General features: G+C 46.0%; 1 protein-coding gene across 5 annotated transcripts in view; it reads left to right on the forward strand.

The window, feature by feature from the left end:
• Positions 1-23,998, forward strand: part of TNRC6C (trinucleotide repeat containing adaptor 6C) — a 948,409-nt gene that overhangs the window by 176,651 nt on the left and 747,760 nt on the right. For all 5 annotated transcript variants that reach the window (XM_086930670.1, XM_086930667.1, XM_086930666.1 and 2 more), the window contains exons 2-3: positions 17,809-17,908; positions 20,656-20,677. In XM_086930670.1, the coding sequence (XP_086786796.1) occupies positions 17,846-17,908; positions 20,656-20,677 (85 nt within the window). In that variant the 5' untranslated portion in view covers positions 17,809-17,845. The remainder of the gene's footprint in view (positions 1-17,808; positions 17,909-20,655; positions 20,678-23,998) is intronic.

Here is a 23,998-nt window from a genome sequence, read left to right on the forward strand (position 1 = left end):
CACAGCCTACCCACGACTACCACAGCCATCTCAACAGCGCCACAGTCTCTGCCCGCAATACTCTAAAGTGAACAATTAGATGAAGATTTTCTATTGTACATTCTCCTAATTATCGTGTAAATAATTTATGTAATAACAAGTAAAATGACCCCTGATGGAAGCCTGAATTATTTAAAAATGATCAAGTATTTATAAGATGGCACCTGGTCGGCATTTGTCTGTTGTAAATGGAAGGACACGTATGACTCGGCTTCTCACTTGTGTGGCAGGGCGTAGCTGCATGCGATGCGTTGGTAATCTGTTGTGAAGGCGAAGGCCTGCAGAATACTACATAAAGTCGTTTTGTTTGTGTAGCATTTTAAATCTGTTTGATATTACACCTTTATCATATCAAGCAAGCTCGCATTGCATCAGGATTTTTTTTTAAAGTAAGCATGGATTGCAAATAATAAAATAAAGGCCACTTTGTAGGTATTCACGTTAATTTAATAAATTCACTTTAAAACCGGAGATTTAAGTTGTTTACAATTTTTTTAACCCATCCATGCCAACACGAGGAAGAATCTTCCTCTTTCTGTGTTCCTCAAAAGGTCCGAATCACAGCCTTAAACGTGACTTTTAGTCTGCTCTCCCAATGAATTTCCACTGTTTAACTTCGTCATGGGGGGGTGTTTAATATCGCCACATCAAAGGCATCAATCACCCTCCCACAGGCTTCCACAGCGCTGCCCATTTGTATAGCAAGAACTTAGCAAATGAGCAACGCCACTCATCCACGCAACGCCACTCACCCACGCAACGCCACTCACCCACGCAACGCCACTCACCCACGCAACGCCACTCACCCACGCAACGCCACTCACCCACGCAACGCCACTCACCCACGCAACGCCACTCACCCACGCAACGCCACTCGCCCACGCAACGCCACTCGCCCACGCAACGCCACTCGCCCACGCAACGCCACTCGCCCACGCAACGCCACTCACCCACGCAACGCCACTCGCCCACGCAACGCCACTCGCCCACGCAACGCCACTCACCCACGCAACGCCACTCACCCACGCAACGCCACTCACCCACGCAACGCCACTCACCCACGCAACGCCACTCACCCACGCAACGCCACTCACCCACGCAACGCCACTCACCCACGCAACGCCACTCACCCACGCAACGCCACTCACCCACGCAACGCCACTCACCCACGCAACGCCACTCACCCACGCAACGCCACTCACCCACGCAACGCCACTCACCCACGCAACGCCACTCACCCACGCAACGCCACTCACCCACGCAACGCCACTCACCCACGCAACGCCACTCACCCACGCAACGCCACTCACCCACGCAACGCCACTCACCCACGCAACGCCACTCACCCACGCAACGCCACTCACCCACGCAACGCCACTCACCCACGCAACGCCACTCACCCACGCAACGCCACTCACCCACGCAACGCCACTCACCCACGCAACGCCACTCACCCACGCAACGCCACTCACCCACGCAACGCCACTCACCAACTCACCCACGCAATGCCACTCACCCACGCAGCACCACTCACCAACTCACCCACGCAACGCCACTCGCCCACGCAACGCCACTCACCAACTCACCCACGCAATGCCACTCACCCACGCAGCACCACTCACCAACTCACCCACGCAATGCCACTCACCCACGCAGCACCACTCACCAACTCACCCACGCAATGCCACTCACCCACGCAACGCCACTCACCAACTCACCCACGCAATGCCACTCACCCACGCAGCACCACTCACCAACTCACCCACGCAACGCCACTCGCCCACGCAACGCCACTCGCCCACGCAACGCCACTCGCCCACGCAACGCCACTCGCCCACGCAACGCCACTCACCCACGCAACGCCACTCGCCCACGCAACGCCACTCGCCCACGCAACGCCACTCACCCACGCAACGCCACTCACCCACGCAACGCCACTCACCCACGCAACGCCACTCACCCACGCAACGCCACTCACCCACGCAACGCCACTCACCCACGCAACGCCACTCACCCACGCAACGCCACTCACCCACGCAACGCCACTCACCCACGCAACGCCACTCACCCACGCAACGCCACTCGCCCACGCAACGCCACTCACCCACGCAACGCCACTCACCCACGCAACGCCACTCACCCACGCAACGCCACTCACCCACGCAACGCCACTCACCCACGCAACGCCACTCACCCACGCAACGCCACTCACCCACGCAACGCCACTCACCCACGCAACGCCACTCACCCACGCAACGCCACTCACCCACGCAACGCCACTCACCCACGCAACGCCACTCACCCACGCAACGCCACTCACCCACGCAACGCCACTCACCCACGCAACGCCACTCACCCACGCAACGCCACTCACCCACGCAACGCCACTCACCCACGCAACGCCACTCACCCACGCAACGCCACTCACCCACGCAACGCCACTCACCCACGCAACGCCACTCACCCACGCAACGCCACTCACCAACTCACCCACGCAATGCCACTCACCCACGCAGCACCACTCACCAACTCACCCACGCAATGCCACTCACCCACGCAGCACCACTTTCAGACACGCAACGCCACTCACACCCACGCAAGCCCACTATCACCCACGCAAGCCCACTATCACCCACGCAAGCCCACTATCACCCACGCAACGCCACTCACACCCACGCAGTGCCACTCACACCCACGCAGTGCCACTTTCACCCACACTGTGCAGTGCACAATAGGTCTCGCAGTAGGAAAGTTGGAGCTATTGCTTTTGTAAATGACAAAGCCCTTTATGTTTTTAAAATGAAAACAAAAATAAAAGGCATTGTTATTTGCAATTGTAATAGCTCCAACTTTCCTACTGCGAGACCTATTGGCAACGCCAGTGCTTGTAATACATAGTTCTGATTTAGCTTTAGAAACAGAGATTACAGATAAATCAGTCACATTTGTTGTTCTTGTCTTGGTAAAGATATGTGGCGAGGAGGCATTGTCCTGTCGGTATTCTTCCCAGTCCAATCTAGTCCTGAATAAGAAGCCCCCCTTGTGACGGCCATCTTAAGGTGATGAAAGTGCATACCAAGCATAGCCGGAACCATTATGGGAAAAAGGGAGAGGAATAAGAGGCGTTCCTCGTTCCTTTTGATGACCTGGTAACATTCCGCACACCCAACAGTTTGTAGTGTTCGTAGTATTTGTATATAATGTAGCATCTGAATGAAAGTGTTATTTACATAAGTCTGTCTGTGCGTTTGTTCATGGTATGGAAGAGTAAAATGAAAGTGCTCAGGAGGCGCGTAGTAGTGACAAATATTCTCGTGCTGGGGCCACTCTTTCTGCAAACCAAGCTTTTGTTGCTATGACCATCATGGTAACAGCAAAACCGAAAACACAAATTATCTTATCAATCATGTTGACAGCAACATGCACATTTGTATAGCAAGAACTTAGCAAATGAGCGCTGAGCCCAAGGGGCAGCCGTTGATTTCTTCATCTAAGGTCAAGACGGGTGTTACTACACTAGGCAAGGCTTATCCCCCCCTTGCCATTTCGGCATTCCGTTTCACTAACCCCGGGCGGTAGCTCAACAGTCTACTCCACAGCAGATTCTTTTCTTGGTCTCAGATGGTATCTCGATGGTCCAAGAGTAGTGTGGTCCGGGAAGACTTCTCAGATTAGTCGGGCGTGATGGCCGGACATTTCTCCGTATCCAAGATGTCTCGGTAATCGGTCAACGTAGCAGGTTTCACCAAGTCTGGGGAAACACGGCGGCAGTGGGTGGTATGTATCCCCCTTTTCCGGTTGGTCACTCGCACTGCTGCTCTTGTTGCCAGAAGGACCTGTTCCGGTCCACGCCACCTCGGCTCTAGACTGCTCGACTTTTCAAATAACCGGATCATCACGTGGTTGGCAGGTCGAAGATCATGAGCCTCACCCTTAGATCTGTCTGGAAGGGCTTCTCAAACCTGCTGATGAATGCAAACCAAATTATCTATTAAGCGTGCCAGATAGTCATTCATCAATATACAAGGTACATCGTGTATGGAGCGTGGCTTAGGAACTCCCCAAATATTCATAGGCCTCCCGTACACCACCTCATAAGGCGTAAGACCATATCGAGAATGGGGTATCGATCTTATAGACAATAACGCCAGAGACAGTACACCTGGCCATTTCAAGGACGTGGAGGCCACAACTTTTGCTAGCTTAAGCTTCAGAGTAGCATTGCATCGTTCCACCAATCATGCTGACTGCGGGTAAAATACAGTATGACATTTTTGTTTTATTCCTAATCCTTTCAGGACATACTCCACAATTTTCCCCACAAAATGAGGTCCACTGTCGCTCCACAAGAATTTACAAACCCCATACCTCGGGAAGTATTCCTTCAGTAACACCTTGGCTGTAGTCTATGCTGTATTATCTTTTGTAGGGTAGGCTTCTATCCATTTACTGAAAGCACATACCACTACTAGGACATACTTCAAATTGTTACAGCGCTCAAGTTGAATGTAATCCATTTGTAGTACTTCAAATGGGGCGGTCGGTGGAGCGAACCCTCCCGCAGGTTTGGGTGTCCCTTTTCCAGGATTATGCTGCAAGCATATCAAGCAGGACTGTACTATTCTTTCAGCTGTACTGGCAATCTCAGGATGCTCTCAGACTTGTGCAAGCAGTTTAGTAATTGCGAGAGCTCCAACATGTGCCAGTCCATTTGCCATTTGAACCATCGTTTGTAAATAGGCCGTAGGTAATTTCCATTTCTCCATATCTTTACTGTGCCAACAACCTTCATCATCCAGTACCCCTTCTTTAGACCACTGCTTGAGTTCTGCTTCAGAAGCAGATTTCTGTATGTCTAACACTTCCTCTCTAGCATCATGCCATCGCTCAGCTTGAGATTTTACTACGTACATGGGGTTAACATTTTGTCGCCTCGCAGTTTCACGAGCTATTTGGTAAGCAAGAGCATTACCTTGCCCTATTTTATCAGTCACCTTTTTATGTGCACTGCATTTCACAATTGCTATCTTCTCTGGATACGTTAATGCAGTTAAAAGGTTGTGCACCAATTCTTCGTGCATTATTTGTATTCCATGTGATGTTAAAAATCCCCTCTTCCTCCAGAGCAGACCGAAATCGTGCACTACTCCGAAAGCATAGCGGCTATCTGTATAAATGTTTACACACAACCCAGCGCTAAGCTTGCATGCTCTTGTCAGTGCTATTAGCGACTTCTGTGGTATGCGAGCTGTTTCTACCACTGTCTCAAGTGTTGTGATCGCATAGGCTGCGAAGTCGTACCATTTGGCAGCTTCAAACATGACCCATCAAACCACAGTTCCCCATCGACATCTGGAAGGGGCGTATCTTGCAAGTCGATGCAACCCTATGTTTGATCCTCAGTAAGAAAAATACAATCATGTGATTCTTTCGACTGAGATTCAATGCAGGATATGGCAGCAAAGTAGCTGGATTTAAAGTTGCGCACCTCTTCAAAGTAATATGAGGCACCAGTAACCTTAATTCATATCCTGTTGGAAGAGAACTAGTTAAATGCTGTGTTTTTGTTTGGTTTAGCAAAGCATCTACCTCATGGGGTACTAGCACCATCAGTTTGTGTGACAAAACTATTCCTTCACTCTGTCGTATAGATACAGCTGTTGCTGCAACTGATCGAAAACACCCAGGTAACCCTCGTGCAACAGGATCAAATACTGCTGAAAAGTATGCGCAAGGACGCTGTTTATCACCGTGTGTCTTCACTAAAACTGACAATGCGCACCCATCTTTCTCATGTACATGAAGTGTAAAGACCTTGGTATAATCTGGTGTGCCTAACACTGGTGCAAAACAAAGAGCATGTCTTAACTGACGGAAGGCATTCTGACATTCATCTGTCCATGATAGGGGGATCGGGGTGTCTTTCGCTAAAAGTGCTAACAAAGGTTTTACAATATGTGAAAATCCTAATATCCATTGTCTACAAAATGAAGTCAGACCAATGAAAGCACGAACATCCTTCTGAGTGGAAGGCACTGGTGTATCTAATATTGCTTGAATACGATCTGGTGTCCATGCAAGCCTCTCCTTAGACAGAAGATGACCTAAGTAGGTCACCTTCAGTCTACAATATTGCAATTTCTTCCGTAACGCTTTATGGTGGTGCGTGGCAAGGAAGGAGAGCAAGGATAAAGTACTCTCCTCACATTGTTCCGGCGTATTGGCTGCCAACAATATGTCATCGGCATATTGAATGAGAGCCACTCCTGTCGGTAGCTCGAAAGAGTACAGCTGCCTTTTCAATGCCCGACTATAAATACTTGGGCTCTCAGTATAACCTTGAGGAACTCTACAAAATCTATACAATTGATTATTCAAGGTGAAACCGAATAAATATCGGCAATCAGGATGAATAGGGATCGAAAAGAAAGCGTCGTTCAGGTCTATAACGGAAAACATAGTTGCTGTGGGTGGAACCAAAGTAAGCAGTGTAGTTATATCAGAAACCACAGGATATTGGGGCACCACAATTTTATTTACCTCCCTTAAATCAATGATAAAACGATAAGTCCTAGTATCAGTATCTTTCTTTAATATAGGAAGAATGGGGCTATTGCAGACATTGTAGGGTACTACTTCCACAACTCCAACCTCAATCAAATCTCTAATAATGTGTGTCAATGCTTCTTCTCCTTCTCGTGAAATCTTATATTGTGGCACCCTGGGCAACAAAGCGCCCTTCTTGACACTAATGTGAACCGTGGGAATAACCATCTGCCCTACATCAGTATCAGAAGTGGCCCACAAAATACTTGGGAGTGAAGCTAATGCAGCATCTTCCTTAACAAGACACTATCTCTCAGCCATAGGATGATTCTCATTCAAAATAACGTGTACCCCTTCAGGAGAGCAGCGTATCGTAGCCCTAAAATGTTTTAACATATCAAGACCCACAATATTGTCTGGTGTATTTGGAGACAACAAGAACGGACAGGGAGATGTAAACTTATCAATGTGGAATGGAAGTGGTTGTGACAATGGACTATGGGAAGGTGTTCCATCGAACCCTATCAATGTAATCGTTGTGCCAGACAGGGGAGCCCTCGGAACCAATTGTTTAGACAAGGCGCTACGAGTAGCTCCTGTATCAACCAGAAACCGATCAGTAGAACCCAAAACATGCGCTGTAATATATGGACCTTTCTGATCTACTGGAACTTCAACCGATTCCATACCCCATCCTAGGCAATCCTATGCATAAGCAGCATCTTGAAATTCAGAGGCACACAATCAGATATTTGATACTGGTTCCGCCTATCAGAGGTATTATACCCATCTTGTCTACGCCCACTGGATTCAAACCTAGCATGATCATTCGTACTCCCTCTAGGGCCTGAATATCCCATTCTGTTCCTAGATTGGCTTCGGCCACGTTGGTTTTGCTGGGCACATAACACAGGACAATCTGAGATCCAATGCCCAAACTGTTTGCGATACGCACACTGATCTGCAGATAAACCAGGACGAGAATAAGGCGGGCCATAAGGCCCACGTCTGCCCCTATCATTTCCTCTAGTAGGTGGGGCATAAACCTGAGCCATCATAACCTTTGTCTTTAGATCTTTGGTCTTTTTATCTTCATTTTCTTTGGCCTCTAGCTCCTGCCACTCATAATACTGAGCCATAGTTAAAAGGGAAGCGGGAGACGCGGTGGTCCACGAACTTTCACTAGCTTTCAAGCACTTACCAATTTCCGGTAAAAGGTTTGCTACATATTGATCAACAAACAGATGTCTACCTGTATCATCTGTTAATGACTGTCCACTAAAATCATGAATAGCTTCCTCGAAGCGCGTAAAGAAATCAGACACTGATTCATCTGCCTTCTGTTTACACAAAGCTAACCTAGTCCAATCAATCTTTTTAGGCGGGATGAGTAATTTCAATTTAGTCAAAATAGCTGCTGAAAGATCTAGAATTACTTTACACGGTTTACGTGCAGGCTCCCTATCTCTATCCGCTTGTTCCAGATCATTCCAATCTCCCCCCAAATGTACTCGATTATCAGTTTTACGAATAGTCCGCCTCATATCAGGGGGTAATATTAACCCGAAAAATAAATTGATGTCAGTTAATGTCATGACACAGGAACTAATAGCACCCTCTAATTCATAAAAGGCTGCTGGGTTTTTCCGCGGATCAGGAACATCCGCTCTATTCCATGGAGTGTAAACACAATTATAAATAAAATAACCCTTTGCATCAGCAGACAGTTTATTATCATCTGTCCCATTGCCTTTAGGAGGAATATACAAAGGTGCGGCTTCCCGCATTGGTTTTACGTGTATTACGTGACTCTTATCTGATCCGAAGATGGAAGCTTCCACTTCCTCGGTTGACGACTGAAGCGGAGCTGGATCCACCGCCGCCTTCTCCTCCCGTAGTTGCATTGCGGAGTCCCGTACCTTAATCAGACGACGGACAAAATCTGGTGTCTCTGAGAGAACAAAAACAGGATTACGCAATTTCTGATAATCATCTGCTACATCTTTAGATTCCAACACAAGCGAATATTTCCTAAATCGTTCAATAACCTCTTCAGCCAAATGTTCCATAAAATACAACTGCTTGTTTTCTGACCACCCTTTCATACCCGCTAAAACATCAGGGGCAGAAGCAGTTTTAAGGCTAATTTTACGAACGATGGATCGTAACTCAGAAGCACGGGAGGCAGAAAGCATGGAATGTCCCGCGCCTTGTCCCGATCTTCAGAGGATTCTCAGGCGTGCAAAGGCATCGCATACGGTGGTGGAGAACGATCTAATAATGAAAAATCATCGGGTATATTATTAAGGACAGGGTAAAGAGGGCGTCGAACAGAGAATTGACCATTAATCTGCAAATTATGCTCCCTTTTCTCCCTCTTTTGTTGCTCACTTATTTCTTTCTCCTGTAGCTATAAAGCTTTGACATGGGCAGCCTTCCGTTGCTCTTTATCAGCTAAGGCCTGCTCATGCTTCATTCGCTCACGCACCGCTTTCTCCCACATACGCACACAATCAAACATATCTTGTCTAGACCGATGCTCTAACAAACACTGCTCCACGTACTGAACCTTTCGTAAATCAAATGACCCATGCATTGGCCAGCGTAACTCAGGATCCTTTCTGGTGTATCGATGCCATAATGTACTATACATTATGGGAGGAAGTCCAAATTTAACATACATTTCCCTATTAGGGGTTTCCTCTAGGGGAGCCGGCTGTCATTCATTTAATTGTAAACTGGTACCACTACAAACGCAACACATCTTCCGAAGTGTGCTAAGGACAGGCATGTCAGAAATATTGCAAAATATGCAATAATATACAAAAGTAGCACTTAAAGTATTTCACATACGTTGTGCCGTTCAAATAAATATAATGTCAGAGAAATATCTCCACATTACCTGCCTATGTGAGGTGCACTCCACATGATACAAAACATAGATCCAAATGTTGGCTAACGCATACAGATTCAAAAAGCCACAGTGAGTGTCAATAGACTACCTTACCAATCAAAAGCTTACCGATCATTTCAACCGTCCAGATGCCAACTGCCAAGTTCCCGAGTCGACCAAACGGTCACTGCACAGCAACCCAACGCTCGAGATCTCAGTCGAGGAACAGTGCCACCTGGAAGGCCAGATCGGAAAGAAAGGGAAAACGCCGCAGATGCCAAGACTCAGGTCTCTTCTGGCAGCGATCGCGTCTGGAGCGAGTTTCCAATCCTTCGTCTCGGCCAGTCCTTCGGCATCCGAGTCGCCGATGAGTCCCTGTTCAGGCTCCAATTTGTCGTATTGAGTTTCAGTGAGCCTACATATGCCGCAAGTAACTCTTATTGTCATAGGATAGAAGTTAGCACGGAAACTGGAATACAAAAGTCATGTTTATTAGGACCCCATGGGGTGGTGGTACATTCAAACCACACCCTTCGGTAATGCAAGAAGTATCACCCCGAACAGAAGGCACGTGGTTCTTTTATACACATCCACTAATGTGGAAAATGGGCGGCGCACACATAAGACGGTTTTATGTACATATAAGGACATTTGTTGGACATATCCAGCATGTTGGAATAGTTTAACAACTTGACCAGTTTGGAAAAACATCTTTCAATGGTGATCGATTAATAACAGATGTGGTTTGATGGCGCATGCGCGGACCTTGAGCATGGGCTAAATATAACCTGTTGCTGGGCAGACCATTTGGTCAATTAGCGAAGAGGTAGGACAAAGAGTATGGTGACTACGAGGTAGTTCAGTTACTCATAATGGAGGCCGTGAATATAAAATGGCCTCCGAGAACCAGTCAACATAACGCTGAAACACTCGTAGCTTCAGCGAATGCTAACCCTATAGCTGCTAATTTACAACAGTATGGTACCTAAGACCGGGTCTTGCCTAGTTACAGTTTGTTGCACAATGTAAGAAGGAAATCAGAGAAATATGAGAAGTCGTGTTCCAGCTCGGCCAGATTTCTCAGAGTACTAGAATATGCACTGGCTGTTTTTGAAAATCTTTTGTGTCAGGGCAGCGAGGCGACATCAAATTGATATCTGGAAGAGTGAATGCAGTTGCTGCTTTTTGTCTAGGGCCCTCCTGAGTCTCCATTTTGACCTTGTGCCCCGATAGGTCTTTCCCAGGCCGAAGTTCTGCCGTCTCTTTGAACTTTGTCTCTTGGGATGTTGCCGAATAATGGGCTTTCCAGGGGTCCATTGTTTGAATACTTTCATGCGCAACATTCTTGAGTAGGGAGAGATTATGCTCTGAGCTGTCTATTCTTAAATATACTTTGTCTTTGTCTATAGTAACAGGTTGCTCCAGCTGAGCCTCCAGAGGAATTCCTTAGGGGTTGTTGTAAATGTTAATGTAGGTGTAAAGAAGTTTATTATAGTATTTACTGAGACTTTTTACAAATGCTCGTGCCGTGCCCACTTTTTCATATTAACTGTGCGGGACCGCAACCTTTTATAGACCATACTGTTTTAACTGAGTGGTGTAATTACAGAGATGGATCAAGCTTTTCCAAACACAATGCAAACACTCTTGCGTTCTAGCAGTTTGTAACTGTCTTTTATGATGTGTGAAATATAAATCGATCTTTATCAATTGTCCCTTTGAGTTTTGACTTTTTTGAAGACGTCGATATGCCACTTTGTCAAGGGAGATACTCAGGATTAACATTAAACATATCCTATCAAGTGTGGGAGCACTTAAGTCAAGAAGTGAGTGAAGTCCTGAGCGGGGCACTCAGGAGCACTGCAAGCCTGGCCGGGCCGCTTCTGCGGTAGCTTCCGGCCCACTCTCTGCAACTATGAATGTTCTGTTGGAATGTGTCTGTTGGGCGACCGCCAACAGGCGTATTCTTAGCTGCCCCCCTTCCTTGCCACCTCGCTCTCCTTGCTGCTTTTGGCTCCAGCCGCCTGACACCAGCTGCCCACAGTCGTTTTCAGACTATTTCTTGCCTCCACACTGCTATCCTCTTCCCTCCCCTCCTTCAGGAAACTCCGGGTTCACGGCTCCAAACTCCCCAAAGCCACGTACACTTGGGTGTGCTCCCCACAGCCTCGACTGGGGGATACAGGTCCGCTGTCCCAGAGCGTACCGCCTTAATCTAACTAGCACGGGTACCTGGGGAGTCGAAGGACCATGGGTCCGGGCTCGGTGAGGCTTGGCGTGGTGCGGCACACTCTGTGCCGATCTTGAATGCCGGCAGCTCCGCGGCGACGGCAATAGTGAATACACAAAATGTACTTCTCTGGTCAGGTCACCAGCACCATCACTACCAGGCACAGTGATATATTTATGTATTTGTTACGTACTAAAACTCAAATCTCAAAACGTGTGATACAATACGAATCTGTATGGTGGGCGTTGAGTGAGCCGATTGCTTTTCTTTGTTTGACTTTTTTGTCAGACTCCTTTGCTTGTATCTTATTCAGTGGGATTTCTTTCTCTTATTGTTAGTCCTGAAACATGGCTACTTTAACGTCCTTTTTGAATGGATGCCTTCTATACATCCATGGCTTCTCATGAAACAAGCATTTGCAATGCAATAGGTCTCGTATTAGGAAAGTTTGAGCTATTGGTCTTGTAAATGACAATTTTTTTATTTATGTGTTGGTTTTGAAAATAGCTAAATCAATAGCTTTGTCATTTACAATGCCAATAGTTATAACATTCGCAAATGTGACACCTATAGCATTTGTAATGCAACATGTGTTCTATTTACGTGACTTAGATGTATTGATATTACAAATAACAATGGCTTTTAATTTTTTTAAATAATTAATACTTAAATAAAAAGTGAAATTTATAATGGTAATAGCTTAAACTTTTGTAAATAACTTTTGTAAAGATTATGTTCAGTGTATTTTATTGTGACGAAAATGCAAGAACAGAAGTGAAATATTAACATCTTTTTGTGACATTTGTAATAAAGCTTGAAACATTGAGAGAACATATTTGTACCAGTTGTTGTTGAAAGGTTGCACAGATTGATGCTGTGATGGCGTGGAGTGATGTTTTGGTGGCGAAGAGTGATGCTGTGGCGTTCAGTGGTGCTGTGGCAGCACATAGTGATGTTGTAGTGCCCTTGAGTGATGCTGTGGTGGCCCTGAGTGATGCTGTTGAGGCCCTGAGTGATGCTGTTGAGGCCCTGAGTGATGCTGTTGAGGCCCTGAGTGATGCTGTTGAGGCCCTGAGTGATGCTGTGGAGGCCCTGAGTGATGCTGTGGAGGCCCTGAGTGATGCTGTGGAGGCCCTGAGTGATGCTGTGGAGGCCCTGAGTGATGCTGTGGAGGCCCTGAGTGATGCTGTGGAGGCCCTGAGTGATGCTGTGGAGGCCCTGAGTGATGCTGTGGAGGCCCTGTGGTGGTGCTGTGGTTGTGCTGTGGTGGTGCTGAGTGGTGCTGTGGTGTTGAGCGATAATGGGGTGGCGCTGAGTGATGCGGTGATGGCGCGGAGTGATGCGGTGATGGCGCGGAGTGATGCGGTGGTGGCGCGGAGTGATGCGTTGGTGGCGCGGAGTGATGCGTTGGTGGCGCGGAGTGATGCGTTGGTGGCGCGGAGTGATGCGTTGGTGGCGCGGAGTGATGCGGCGGTGGCGCGGAGTGATGCTGTTGTGGTCACATCTTGTTCACATTTAGAAAAGTGTTTCAGAGGGTTGAAGTAAGATGAGCAACCTGCCAGAAACAAATGAGGAAGAAAGGAACTGACTGGGAAAAAGCTGCGGCAGCAATTTAGGGCATTACATCAAGAGTGAAAAAAGGATATCGTGCAAACACAAAAATGACACCGATATTAGGAACTGGTCTAGAAATCCTGTGGTGAAGATGAATGCTGCAGAGAATGACACCCCATACCAGACTAGAACAAAGAATGATATCATTGCAAACAATATCATTTTCATGTTACGGAAAGCTGTGGAAATGTTGGTCCCTACATAATTGATGATGTCAGCACTAAACTGTCAAAAAGTAACTTAATCTTCTAATTCTGTATGAGTATTTGTTAGATTCCACGACAGAGAGGGGCTGTGAAGGACAGAGAGGCGACAGGCAGAGGCCACGCGCGGCTGAAATCAAAGGAAGGGTGGGAGGGGAAAAAAAACTGATTAGCGAGCGAGAAAAGCCAGAAACACCAGGGGGGCGGGGAAGCAGATTGCCTTCAAGCAAGCCCCTTTTACAAAAGCTCTCGACGTGGCCAGTGAGTGGGAGGGAGGAAAGGGAGTGAGGGGGAGCAGAAGTCTTTGATGGTGGTGTGCGAGGCCGCCTGGGGAAACTTCATGCATGAGTGAACAACATGCATTTAACGAAATCCGCTTGGTTCAAGAGACTCTAATTCAGTAGTAATAGGTCTTTGAGTTATAAATAACTCGACCTAAAAAGGCACTATCCAGTCAAACTCTTTACTCAGGATCTAGTGGGAAAGAGAGCTAATTGGGGGAAAAAACACTTCATGTAAAACATAAAATGACACACAAACAATAAAAAGCGGAATTATTTCTATAGCAATGCATTTGTGTGTAAAATAACTACTATGCAGATACTTCTAATGTGTACAGACTTCCTTCTAAAGGTTTGCCCCCAGAGGTAGCTAGAATGTGAAGCACAAACTCCATGCCAATAATGGAATGTCTCACATTTGACACACTTTGCCGAAACTTTGGAATTTGACTGAGACAGGCCCCTATGACCTCGTGCTGCCTTAAGGTGAGACAATATCCTGAGCATTTGCTAGGAACGTGTGAAGCTTAAAAGTGGTACACTCCCCTGAGATTGTGCAGACCCACGCTTATTTTGTTTGCCTCAATTGTGTGGTGAAAATGCCTCAGTAAATGAGCAACGTGACGAGATGGACTCTTGTCACCGAACAAGAGAGTCGTTTTACATCCTACTCATACGTGCAGTTTTACCGCTTTCCATATATAATAATGCACTCTCCATCTGTGCTTGGTGCTGCAACGTAACGCCTTTATTATCGCGGCGATAAGGTCACTTTGTGAACTCAGTGCTCACTAATGCGGCGGGGTGGTGGTGAAGCGCTGGAAATGAAATGCCACTGCTCAGCGCCGTGCAGTGAGCCCCACTGTGACTGTCTGCTGAACATAAACGTAACATTCAGAAAGCAGCGCGTTCTTGTGTTAAGTAGTGTGTTTTTAAAATGGGGTGCACATTGAGCACTTGTTTCCAACACAATCCACACTATTAAGGTTCGACAAGTAATGCTGTTGTATAGATTTCCTGCTTTGAGGAACAAAAAACACATATACGCGAAGTGCCCCTTGAAGTTATAGTGCTCAGTTGTAAGCTTCGCTGCGAGCCATGAGAAAGTCAGTGCCCCTCTACACATTGTAAGGACGACGGGCACTTCATTTTCAGTTACGCCACATTTAGTAACAACAGTACGGAGTCGCAGTGAAGCGCTATAAACACAGGGCGCCTCGCCATGGAAACAATGCACACCTGCCTAAATAAACCCTGCTCTGTACCTGCTTAGGACAGTGCAACACACAGAAGTAATTTGTCCACTTGTAATTTTTTGTTCCTATTGTGAAACGCTCTGACGCCTTCGGGTAAAGTCTGCGCTATATAAAAATGCATAAATAAAAATAAAATAAAATAAATAAGGAAAATGTGACCTTCGAGAGTGCGCTTGAGAACTCGTCACCGATGTTTGTAAACACAGCGCTCAAATGACACGTGGAAACAATTGTCCACTAACAGAATAGTCTGACGTCATCGAGATTCTGTCCATGAACAACAATGAGGCAAGGCTCAGGCAACCGCGGACTTCAAAACCCTTTCCTGCAAAGCAGACTAACCATTGCAAAAGACGGTCTAATGCACAATCTCGTCCTGAAGAAAAGAAGCCCAGAGAAGGGGCCAAGTACAGCGCACCTTCATTCCTTTGATGCAAGTGCTGTATATACCTCAAATCAGTGCAAATTTCACACACACAAGAGAAATGGCAGAGGCAGGTGTAATGAAGCCTTCTGCCAAACCGAGAACATTGTACATTACAGACAGAATTGGGACACCACACGCAGCAACAATGCAACACTGCAGCGCGCACACAATAGTTGCACCATGAGCAGCAACAGAGCAGCATCCCTCGCAGATCGAGTAGGCAATATATGAATTCCGGGTACACTGAGTATGCACATTCTAAACCATCTGCTATGCACACTCAGCTAATCTTAAACTTCAACCACAGCGGATCAGCGAAATGTCATAAAAAGCTGCACCGAGGTCAGATCTAAAGGCGGTGGACACAGAGATAAGGTTGAAAGCAGAGACCAAAGTACAGCTGTGGTCAGATCCTGGAAAAAGTATACGAGACAGGCGTTGAAGTGAAAGGAAACTGCAAGATATGTAGGTGAATGCTTTGGTTCAAGAAATGCATTTCTGGTCGGATCTTCCCTCGTCTGGCCACAAGAATACAGTTATTCTAACATGACTTCTGGCAGTGATGTTTCAAGTGTGGCATCAGCTTATTGCACTCTCTTAAAACAAGGCAGCGCTGGGAGGGGGGCTGGGCAGAAATGCGAGTCACGGCCTGGCGGCCGTGAAGTGTGAAGCAGTGGGCGGGGAGGTAGGAGCAAATGGTAATGGGAGCCTTTAAAGAGCAAGGCAGGGGGTTAGAAGCGCGTTCACGAGCACGTGCACTTCTACAAATCCGCATCGTGAACTCAGCTTTCTGGTTTGACTGCAATAGGTCTCTCTACGAGACCTAAAACCTACCTTATCCCTTTTCTTTCAGCACCCGATTGGAGAAACGGAGTTCTTGGTTAGTTTTGCCCTTGTTCTGTCTCCCCCACTTCAAAATCCCACCCCCAGCTAAACTGTTGCTTCTCTGATTCTCCTCAGTCAGCTTTTATTTTATATTTTAGTTTAAGCACCTCCCCGCCTTCTCTGCCGTTGTTGTTTGTTACCATTTACTTGTCCCTTACCAGCTGCACTGTGGCATGTCCTGTTCTTTTTTTGGGGGAGGGGTATGGGGGGATGGTCCAACAGCGGCAATTTGCTACCAGGCCACTCCCCGCTCATGTCCTAAAAAAATATATAAATAAAGTGCTTTGCACCATTGTATACATCTTTTTTTTCATTTACTGCTCCCAGATAGGCACCCACATCTTAGTTGGAACAGTAAAATAAAGCAAAAACTAAGGGACCACCTTGTCATAATGCATGAGCGAGCATGAACCGCCATGCGTGGCCGGTGTCTTGGTATGCGCATATGGGATGATGCATGCACACACATAGGTTGTCATGTTTTTCTTTCTCTTTGCCGATGTTGAAGAGCACTGGCGAACAGCTTTATATTTTTTCTTTATCATTGCCATACGTGCCATTTGACCCGATTCAGACGACTGTGTTTTGAAGCCAAATTTGCTTTATTTCAGCTGTCACTAGCCTAAAACTGCCTTTCTTTCAATATATCAATGGAAAAAATACATAATCCCAATTTTATCAAAATCTTCCACTTTCCTGCTCTAAAATGTTGGCATGTATCCTGTGGCATTCATTTTTCAGATGATTGACAATGTCTCAAGGCAATGGTTTCAAGGGAAAATTAGCTAATGCTTGAAAAATACAGATCCTTTCCCCTAAAGAAAGTTAAAAAAAATACGATATCCACTTCATGAATCGCACAAGTGCAGTTGACGTCTAACGTAAAAGCCCTTTAATTTAAAAGAAAGAGCACTATGGCATAAGGGCAGAGCTAAGCACGGCCATTGGAAACAGGAGGTTGCAGTGAATCTGTATCTTAGTCCTTTATCGTTAGCTCTGCCGTGGCTTTTCGCCTAGAGATATAAGAATATTGGTTTCTATTTTGTCAAACATAAAACGTGCTATTGATCTGCAGTTTTAGCAGAACGTACTCCAATTGAAGAAAATTAAAACTTGCAAATAGCGAAACATTCACATGATATTATAACATTGACGTCTGTCAATTTTTAATCGCTGGCACCCACCATTTAGAATATTCACTTTTTTAATTAACATGCATCCAGAATTTAGATTCGTACCACAAGCTAACTTTGTGGTCTTAGTGGTGAAGTGATGCCCTCCATTGTATCATGCTGCCTAATTTAACCTTTTTTGTTAGGATAACATGATGAAATTACAGACGTGTGGTCAAGTCAGTCTTTCTAATGCATAATTGAGTGCGCTTTCAACAGTTTCGCCTTGATTCAAAAGCTTGTTTCTCTTCTCCCTTCACAGGGAGAAAGAACAAGAAACACAAGAAGAGGAACGTTTGATGGAAGAAAAGAAAAAGAAAAAGCAGGAAGAAAAGAAAAAGAAAGAAGGTGCTCAAAAAAAGGTGGGAAACTTGTGCATTGACCTGTCCATTTGCAGATAGTTTTAGCGTAGCAGTCGGATTCATTCAACAGCTTTGACTGTTCTTATCTACATTGCATGTGGTAATTTATAGCAAATGCTCCCAGTCCTAACCGGTCGAGATTGGTAAACTTCTCCACATCTTCCAATAATAGCTGCTCGTGTTAGATTGCCTACATCAGATAAAAATGCTTGCCTGAGATCATTTACAGTTGGTCCTCCTTTTCTTCACTGCTAATGGTGAATCTCCTTCACAGCTGTTATAAAGAATTACATCCCTTAAAAAAAATACTGCCACGTTGTACGCACTGAATTTAAATGCTTAACATAAGGTATTATTGACCCAGACGCACTGATCTTTGCATAGAATTTTTAGACTTTAGTGTTCTGTGTTTCTCAAACTAACTTAATCTAGTGTTTGAATATTAAATTGGTAATAAGGTATGATCCTGGATAGGGTGCAGTTGTCTGAGAGCAGAGTACTAAAACATTTGTGTGCATGGAGGCGCAATTCTACCTGAGAATCTGACACTGCACCAAATGCCACGCATGAAAATTAGGGGCTGCGGCATCGTACTCACATCAGAAGACTAGATTGTGGGTACCGTCTACTTAGTCTTTGTAGCGCATGTGAGAATCTAAAGACCAGCAAGCACTAAAATGCGGATACTTTTGAAGGTGCATTTAGAGCAGATCAAGCTTGACTGGCCTACCCCGTTTGTGTTGCTACACTACATAAACAAAACTGCTTTCCAAGATCACCAAGATTTACGAGGATTGTAGTTGAAGATGAAGCAAGTATTTAAATCTTGGGGTTGTGGATTACAGGGTACTATTTGAGAGTATACAACTTTATACGCTCTAAATTCTTATCCTTCGGTCTAAAAATAATTGACTGGCAGTGCCTCACTAGCTTATTAAACTATTAAAAATGCTTATAGCTGTTGATTTTATGGATGAATATACAATCAAAATATACAGACGTACCTTAATATTGAATGGCTAACATTTAAAATACAGTTTAAACACAGCAATAAAAAATATTACTCAAAACATTAGACAAAATTAAACGAGATGAAGAATATTCCATAAATTTAAGAACTCGGAAACAAAAGAATGCCAACTAAAACTAGTTGGAAAACAATTGGAATACAGTCTATGTAGTGCGAGCCCCATCTTAACCAGTGCCACCTTTTCAGTACAGTAAAATAGGTCTGTAGAAATCTAAATTTTTAAAAGCATTTATGCTTGTAAAAGTACGTGTCCTGAAAGTCACTGAAGAAGCACAGAATAGCTAAATGCTAAATTCCACTTTCAAATCTGTAATGAAGACTTTGGCTGGGTCATTATTTATGAGCTCTGGCATCCAGCTATAACCACATTTTCAAAACAATAAGGTGTACACTCGCAAGTCTTCGCAATCGTGAGTGGCTGCTCCTAGCTCGACGTCTACATATATTAATTTTTCGATCTGTCAAAGAATCTGACAAGGTTTGCACGTCATGATCCACATCAACAAGACTTCTCAAAGAAGAAGAGAAAGTAGTAATCATTTGCCATTAATAAGATTATATTGGTTCCTCCTGGTGAAGCCTATCATTCCGCTGCTGGAACACGGCAGCATGACCGGAAGTAAATGCAAAGTAAATTGAATTGATTATTGCACAATAATGTTGAGACTAGGCTTGCCTGTGTCAGACAATTGACACACACAGAAAGACATCTGTTATTCCACTCGGTCATGAGAAGGCACTACCTTAAGCTGTCATTTGTTTTTAATAGTGAGTCACTGTATGGTATTTCCGTAGCCCAAACCTAGCCAGAAGAGAGTGTAGAGCTGTACTGCGTCAAAGACAAGCATACAGTTAATGGGTAATAGGAGAGGTATCCGGGATATCGCTGTTAATATATTTTGGGATGAGCCCTACTCTTTTCTAGCAGCATCGGGGAAGTCCTGATGGATACAGGGCTTTTATTCCAGATCCTGGGTGCGTAGATCATAAAGACCTGCTGCCTTATTTTTTAAATTTTTACACTTCTTAGTTCGATGGAGCTTTGCAGTGGGAGTGCTGAAAACCATCAGAGATGGTGAGCTTGTCTGCAAGATAAGTAGGAGGGCTGGTCCTGGTGGCTGTGTAAGTGATGCTGACGGTTTTGAAGATGGTGAGCTGATGGAGTTCGATTAGGATGAGGAATAAGATGATCATGTCTCTTCAGACCCGGGGTAATACATATTGCGGCTTGGAGGACCAGTTAAGAGGTGCTGTTTTGGAGAATGACTTGGAGCACAAGTTACCATCATCTATATTTAGTTTGTCCTATTAACCCCATCACTGCGGTGGCTATTCCGCCGCAGTGCTAAGGGGGAGGCAGGGCCGCGCGGCGGTCCCGTGCTTGTGACGGAACCGTTCTGTCACGGCACACGGGTGAGCTGTGCTTGTGACGGAACGGTTCCGTCACGGCCCCGCCCGCGCTTCAGAACGTCAGTGCAGACGCGGAATTCGCGCCGCGCAGGCGCGGCGAGTGACTGTGACGGAACCGTTCCGTCAACAGCACAGCCCACCCGAGGCTCCGTCACGAGCATGGGAGGGGTTAAATGTCCGATTATCAACATTGGAAAAAATGTATGTCAAAAATTTGCTTAACAGGCGCTTTCTATTTCAGCCCTAGAATGAGTTCTGCTTTACAGTGAAAACGTTTCTTGTAATATTGTTGTATTTTTATTTTCAGGCTGCCGAACAAAAAACCAAAGGTCAGTGACACCCATAAGATCTTTCTCTTGCATACTTTCATTATTGTTTTTTTTTATTTCTGTAATTTTTTATTGTGTATAAAAAAATATATATTTACATGGAGCATACATGAGTGGCGGAAAGAAGGGGGGAAAAAAAAGAGAAATAGGTCTTTTTGAATGTGTCTTCGTTGTTTGATTGTCAGATATTTCAACGATGGTGCCGTCTTCTGAAAATGTGTAATTGCCAAGATTTCTTGTGGCTAACTTGTGCAAACCTCAAATGACATTTTTGATGTGTATCAAAGAAACTATAATGTTGATCGTGGTGCAGAGTCCTCTTTCTTTTTGAATATAGCAACCAATTGTTGTACCATATCTTTTCACTGCATCTTTCCTGACCACACCCTTCAACCAAAACTCTGAAGCTAATTAACACGAACTCTGATATGGTTATGGGTTGCACATAAATAATTTGGGTGGAATAGGCATATGCGAGAGGGTTGCATCAAATTTGCTTAGCTTTGGGCCAGACCAATAAGCCTTGCTATTTATTGACATTGTTCCTGGGTATGTGACCACTGTGTAGCTTAAACACCAGTAGGTTTCAAAAGTGTGTAGAGTAAATGTCTTACCAGTTTCAAGAAGGTATTCAGTTATCGATTATTCAAGGTTTCCATGTGAGAACATCTTTTTTTCCAATTTTTTTTGTAAACATTACTTTTCAAAACTTTTAAAATATCGAATTACTTCTCTTCCAGGAGATCCTCATCAATAGTCATAAACACATGAATATTCCGGCCCATGCACTGGGACCCCAAAACAGATAAAAAACATATATGTAGCTCTCAAAACATATACATATATATGTTTATCACAATAAACACAATGCAGCCCTCCATACAGTAAAGGCTGGGCATTGTAAGAATTTCATTTGCATGAATATATAAAATTCCAATAAAACAGGGAGAAAGACAACACTTTTGAAAAGTACTTTAATGCATCATAGGAAACATACTCTTGCAAAGAGGAATGAAAAAACATTGCCAGCCCATAGACTGCATTGTAGAAACATTAGTGTAGAAAGCTGAAAAGCTAACCCACAGAAACACAGAATAAAGCTCCCACTGTGCCTTTAAGGCAGCCATGACCCCTATTTTATTTATTTATGCTATTTATAAAGCGCTCTGCAACCCTACGGGCATCCTGGCGCTGTGAGAGTATAACTGAAACAGATGTGCATCATGAGTAGGATGGGTGATCAGTTTGCTTCTGGGGTAATTAGACTTTGGGGAAGAGCCATGTCTTTACCTTTTTAGGTCTCGCCTTTACCATTCCGCAGGAATGGAAAAATGGGGAGAATTCAAGTCGGCAAAATCCACTTCAAACCACGGGCTTTCAGCCGCGGTTTTCTTTAAGTTCACGTGAATCACGTGATTAAACATGCACGCGCATCTGCAGCATTTCTCCTGCAGGCTCGCAAAAGGCTCTCCTCCCTCCCCACATCAAAGGCATCAATCACCCTCCCACAGGCTTCCCCAGCGCTGCCCCGCCCCCTGCATCATAGCCAGGCCATCTGTTCCCTGCCAGACCTCTCACACCTCCGTCACAGCATGCCTGTGTACTTCAAAGGCTTATCACTTCACACGGCCGGCCGCAGGCCGTGCAACCAGAGCACTTCAGTTGGTGTGCAGCCCCCCTCCCAGCACTGCCTTGTTACTCTTGTCAGCCGTGAGTCCCTAAACACTTTTTATATTTAATTAGCAGCAGCAGCATTTCTCCTGCGCCAGGCCACATCAAAGGCTCTGTGCCACTGTGCCACTTTCACCCACACAGCAACACTTACAGACACGCAACGCCACTCACACCCACGCAAGCCCACTATCATCCACGCAACACCACACTCACCCACGCAACGCCACTCACTCACGCAAAGCCACTCACACCCACGCAGTGCCACTTTCACCCACACAGCACCACTTTCAGACACGCAACGCCACTCACACCCACGCAAGCCCACTATCACCTACGCAATGCCACACTCACCCAAGCAACGCCACTCACCCAAGTAACACCACTCACTCACACGCGCAACCCCACTCATCCACGCAATGCCACTCGCCCACGCAACGCCACTAGCCCACGCAACGCCACTAGCCCACGCAACGCCACCCGCCCACGCTACGCCACCCGCCCACGCTACGCCACCCGCCCACGCTACGCCACCCGCCCACGCTACGCCACCCGCCCACGCAACGCCACTCGCCCACGCAACGCCACTCGCCCACGCAACGCCACTCGCCCACGCAACGCCACTCGCCCACGCAACGCCACTCGCCCACGCAACGCCACTCGCCCACACGCAACGCCACTCGCCCACACGCAACGCCACTCGCCCACACGCAGGGCCACTCGCCCACACGCAGGGCCACTCGCCCACACGCAGGGCCACTCGCCCACACGCAGGGCCACTTTCACCCACACTGTGCAGTGCACAATAGGTCTCGCAGTAGGAAAGTTGGAGCTATTGGTTTTGTAAATGACAAAGCCCTTTATGTTTTTAAAATGAAAACAAAAATAAAAGGCATTATTTGCAATTGTAATAGCTCCAACTTTCCTACTGCGAGACCTATTGGCAACGCCAGTGCTTGTTTCGAAAAGCCATCAGTTCGCCTGTTTTCCTAATAGCAATAGGGAGGCTATTCCAGAGATGGGCTGCCGCTATACTAAAGGCTCTGCCACCATGGGTGGCTTTCCTGATCCTAGGTATACTGATGAGAATAGTGGAGGAGGATCGAAGGGTCCGAGTGAGTTCATACCGTTTAAATTTATTTTGTAATGGTAAGGGGCCCATCCCATGCACTGCCTTAAAGACAGTGCATAGAGATTTGAAGAGGATCCTCTGATGCACGGGCAGCCAGTGTAGTTCAGCCAGTGCAAGAGTGGTGGAGGATCTTCGTCCTCAGGAAAGTGCCATTTTAGCTGCTGCCGCCTGGATGCTCTGAAGTCTGGAAATCTAATAAGCAGGCGATTCCAGTAACAGAGCGTTACAATAGTCCAGGCGGCTGAGAATAGTGCTCCTGACTATGATGGCTCTAGTCTGTGCTGGAAGGAGGGGCAGCAGCTTTCGAAGGCCTCGCATTAAGGCGAAGCAGCTGCTCACCTGCTTGTTGACATTGGTCTCTAGACTCAGGTTGTCATTAAAGCTGACCCCTAGGTTCCGCACTGATTTTACTGGAGTTAGTAGCTCCCCTGACTCCGGAGGCCAAAAGTAAGCAGGCAGGCTTCTAGCGATTCTACCTACTTTGCAGTGCATTATCTCGGTTTTACCACTATTGAACT

This window comes from Lissotriton vulgaris, chromosome 7, assembly GCF_964263255.1.
Source record: "Lissotriton vulgaris chromosome 7, aLisVul1.2, whole genome shotgun sequence".
NCBI lineage: Eukaryota > Metazoa > Chordata > Amphibia > Caudata > Salamandridae > Lissotriton > Lissotriton vulgaris.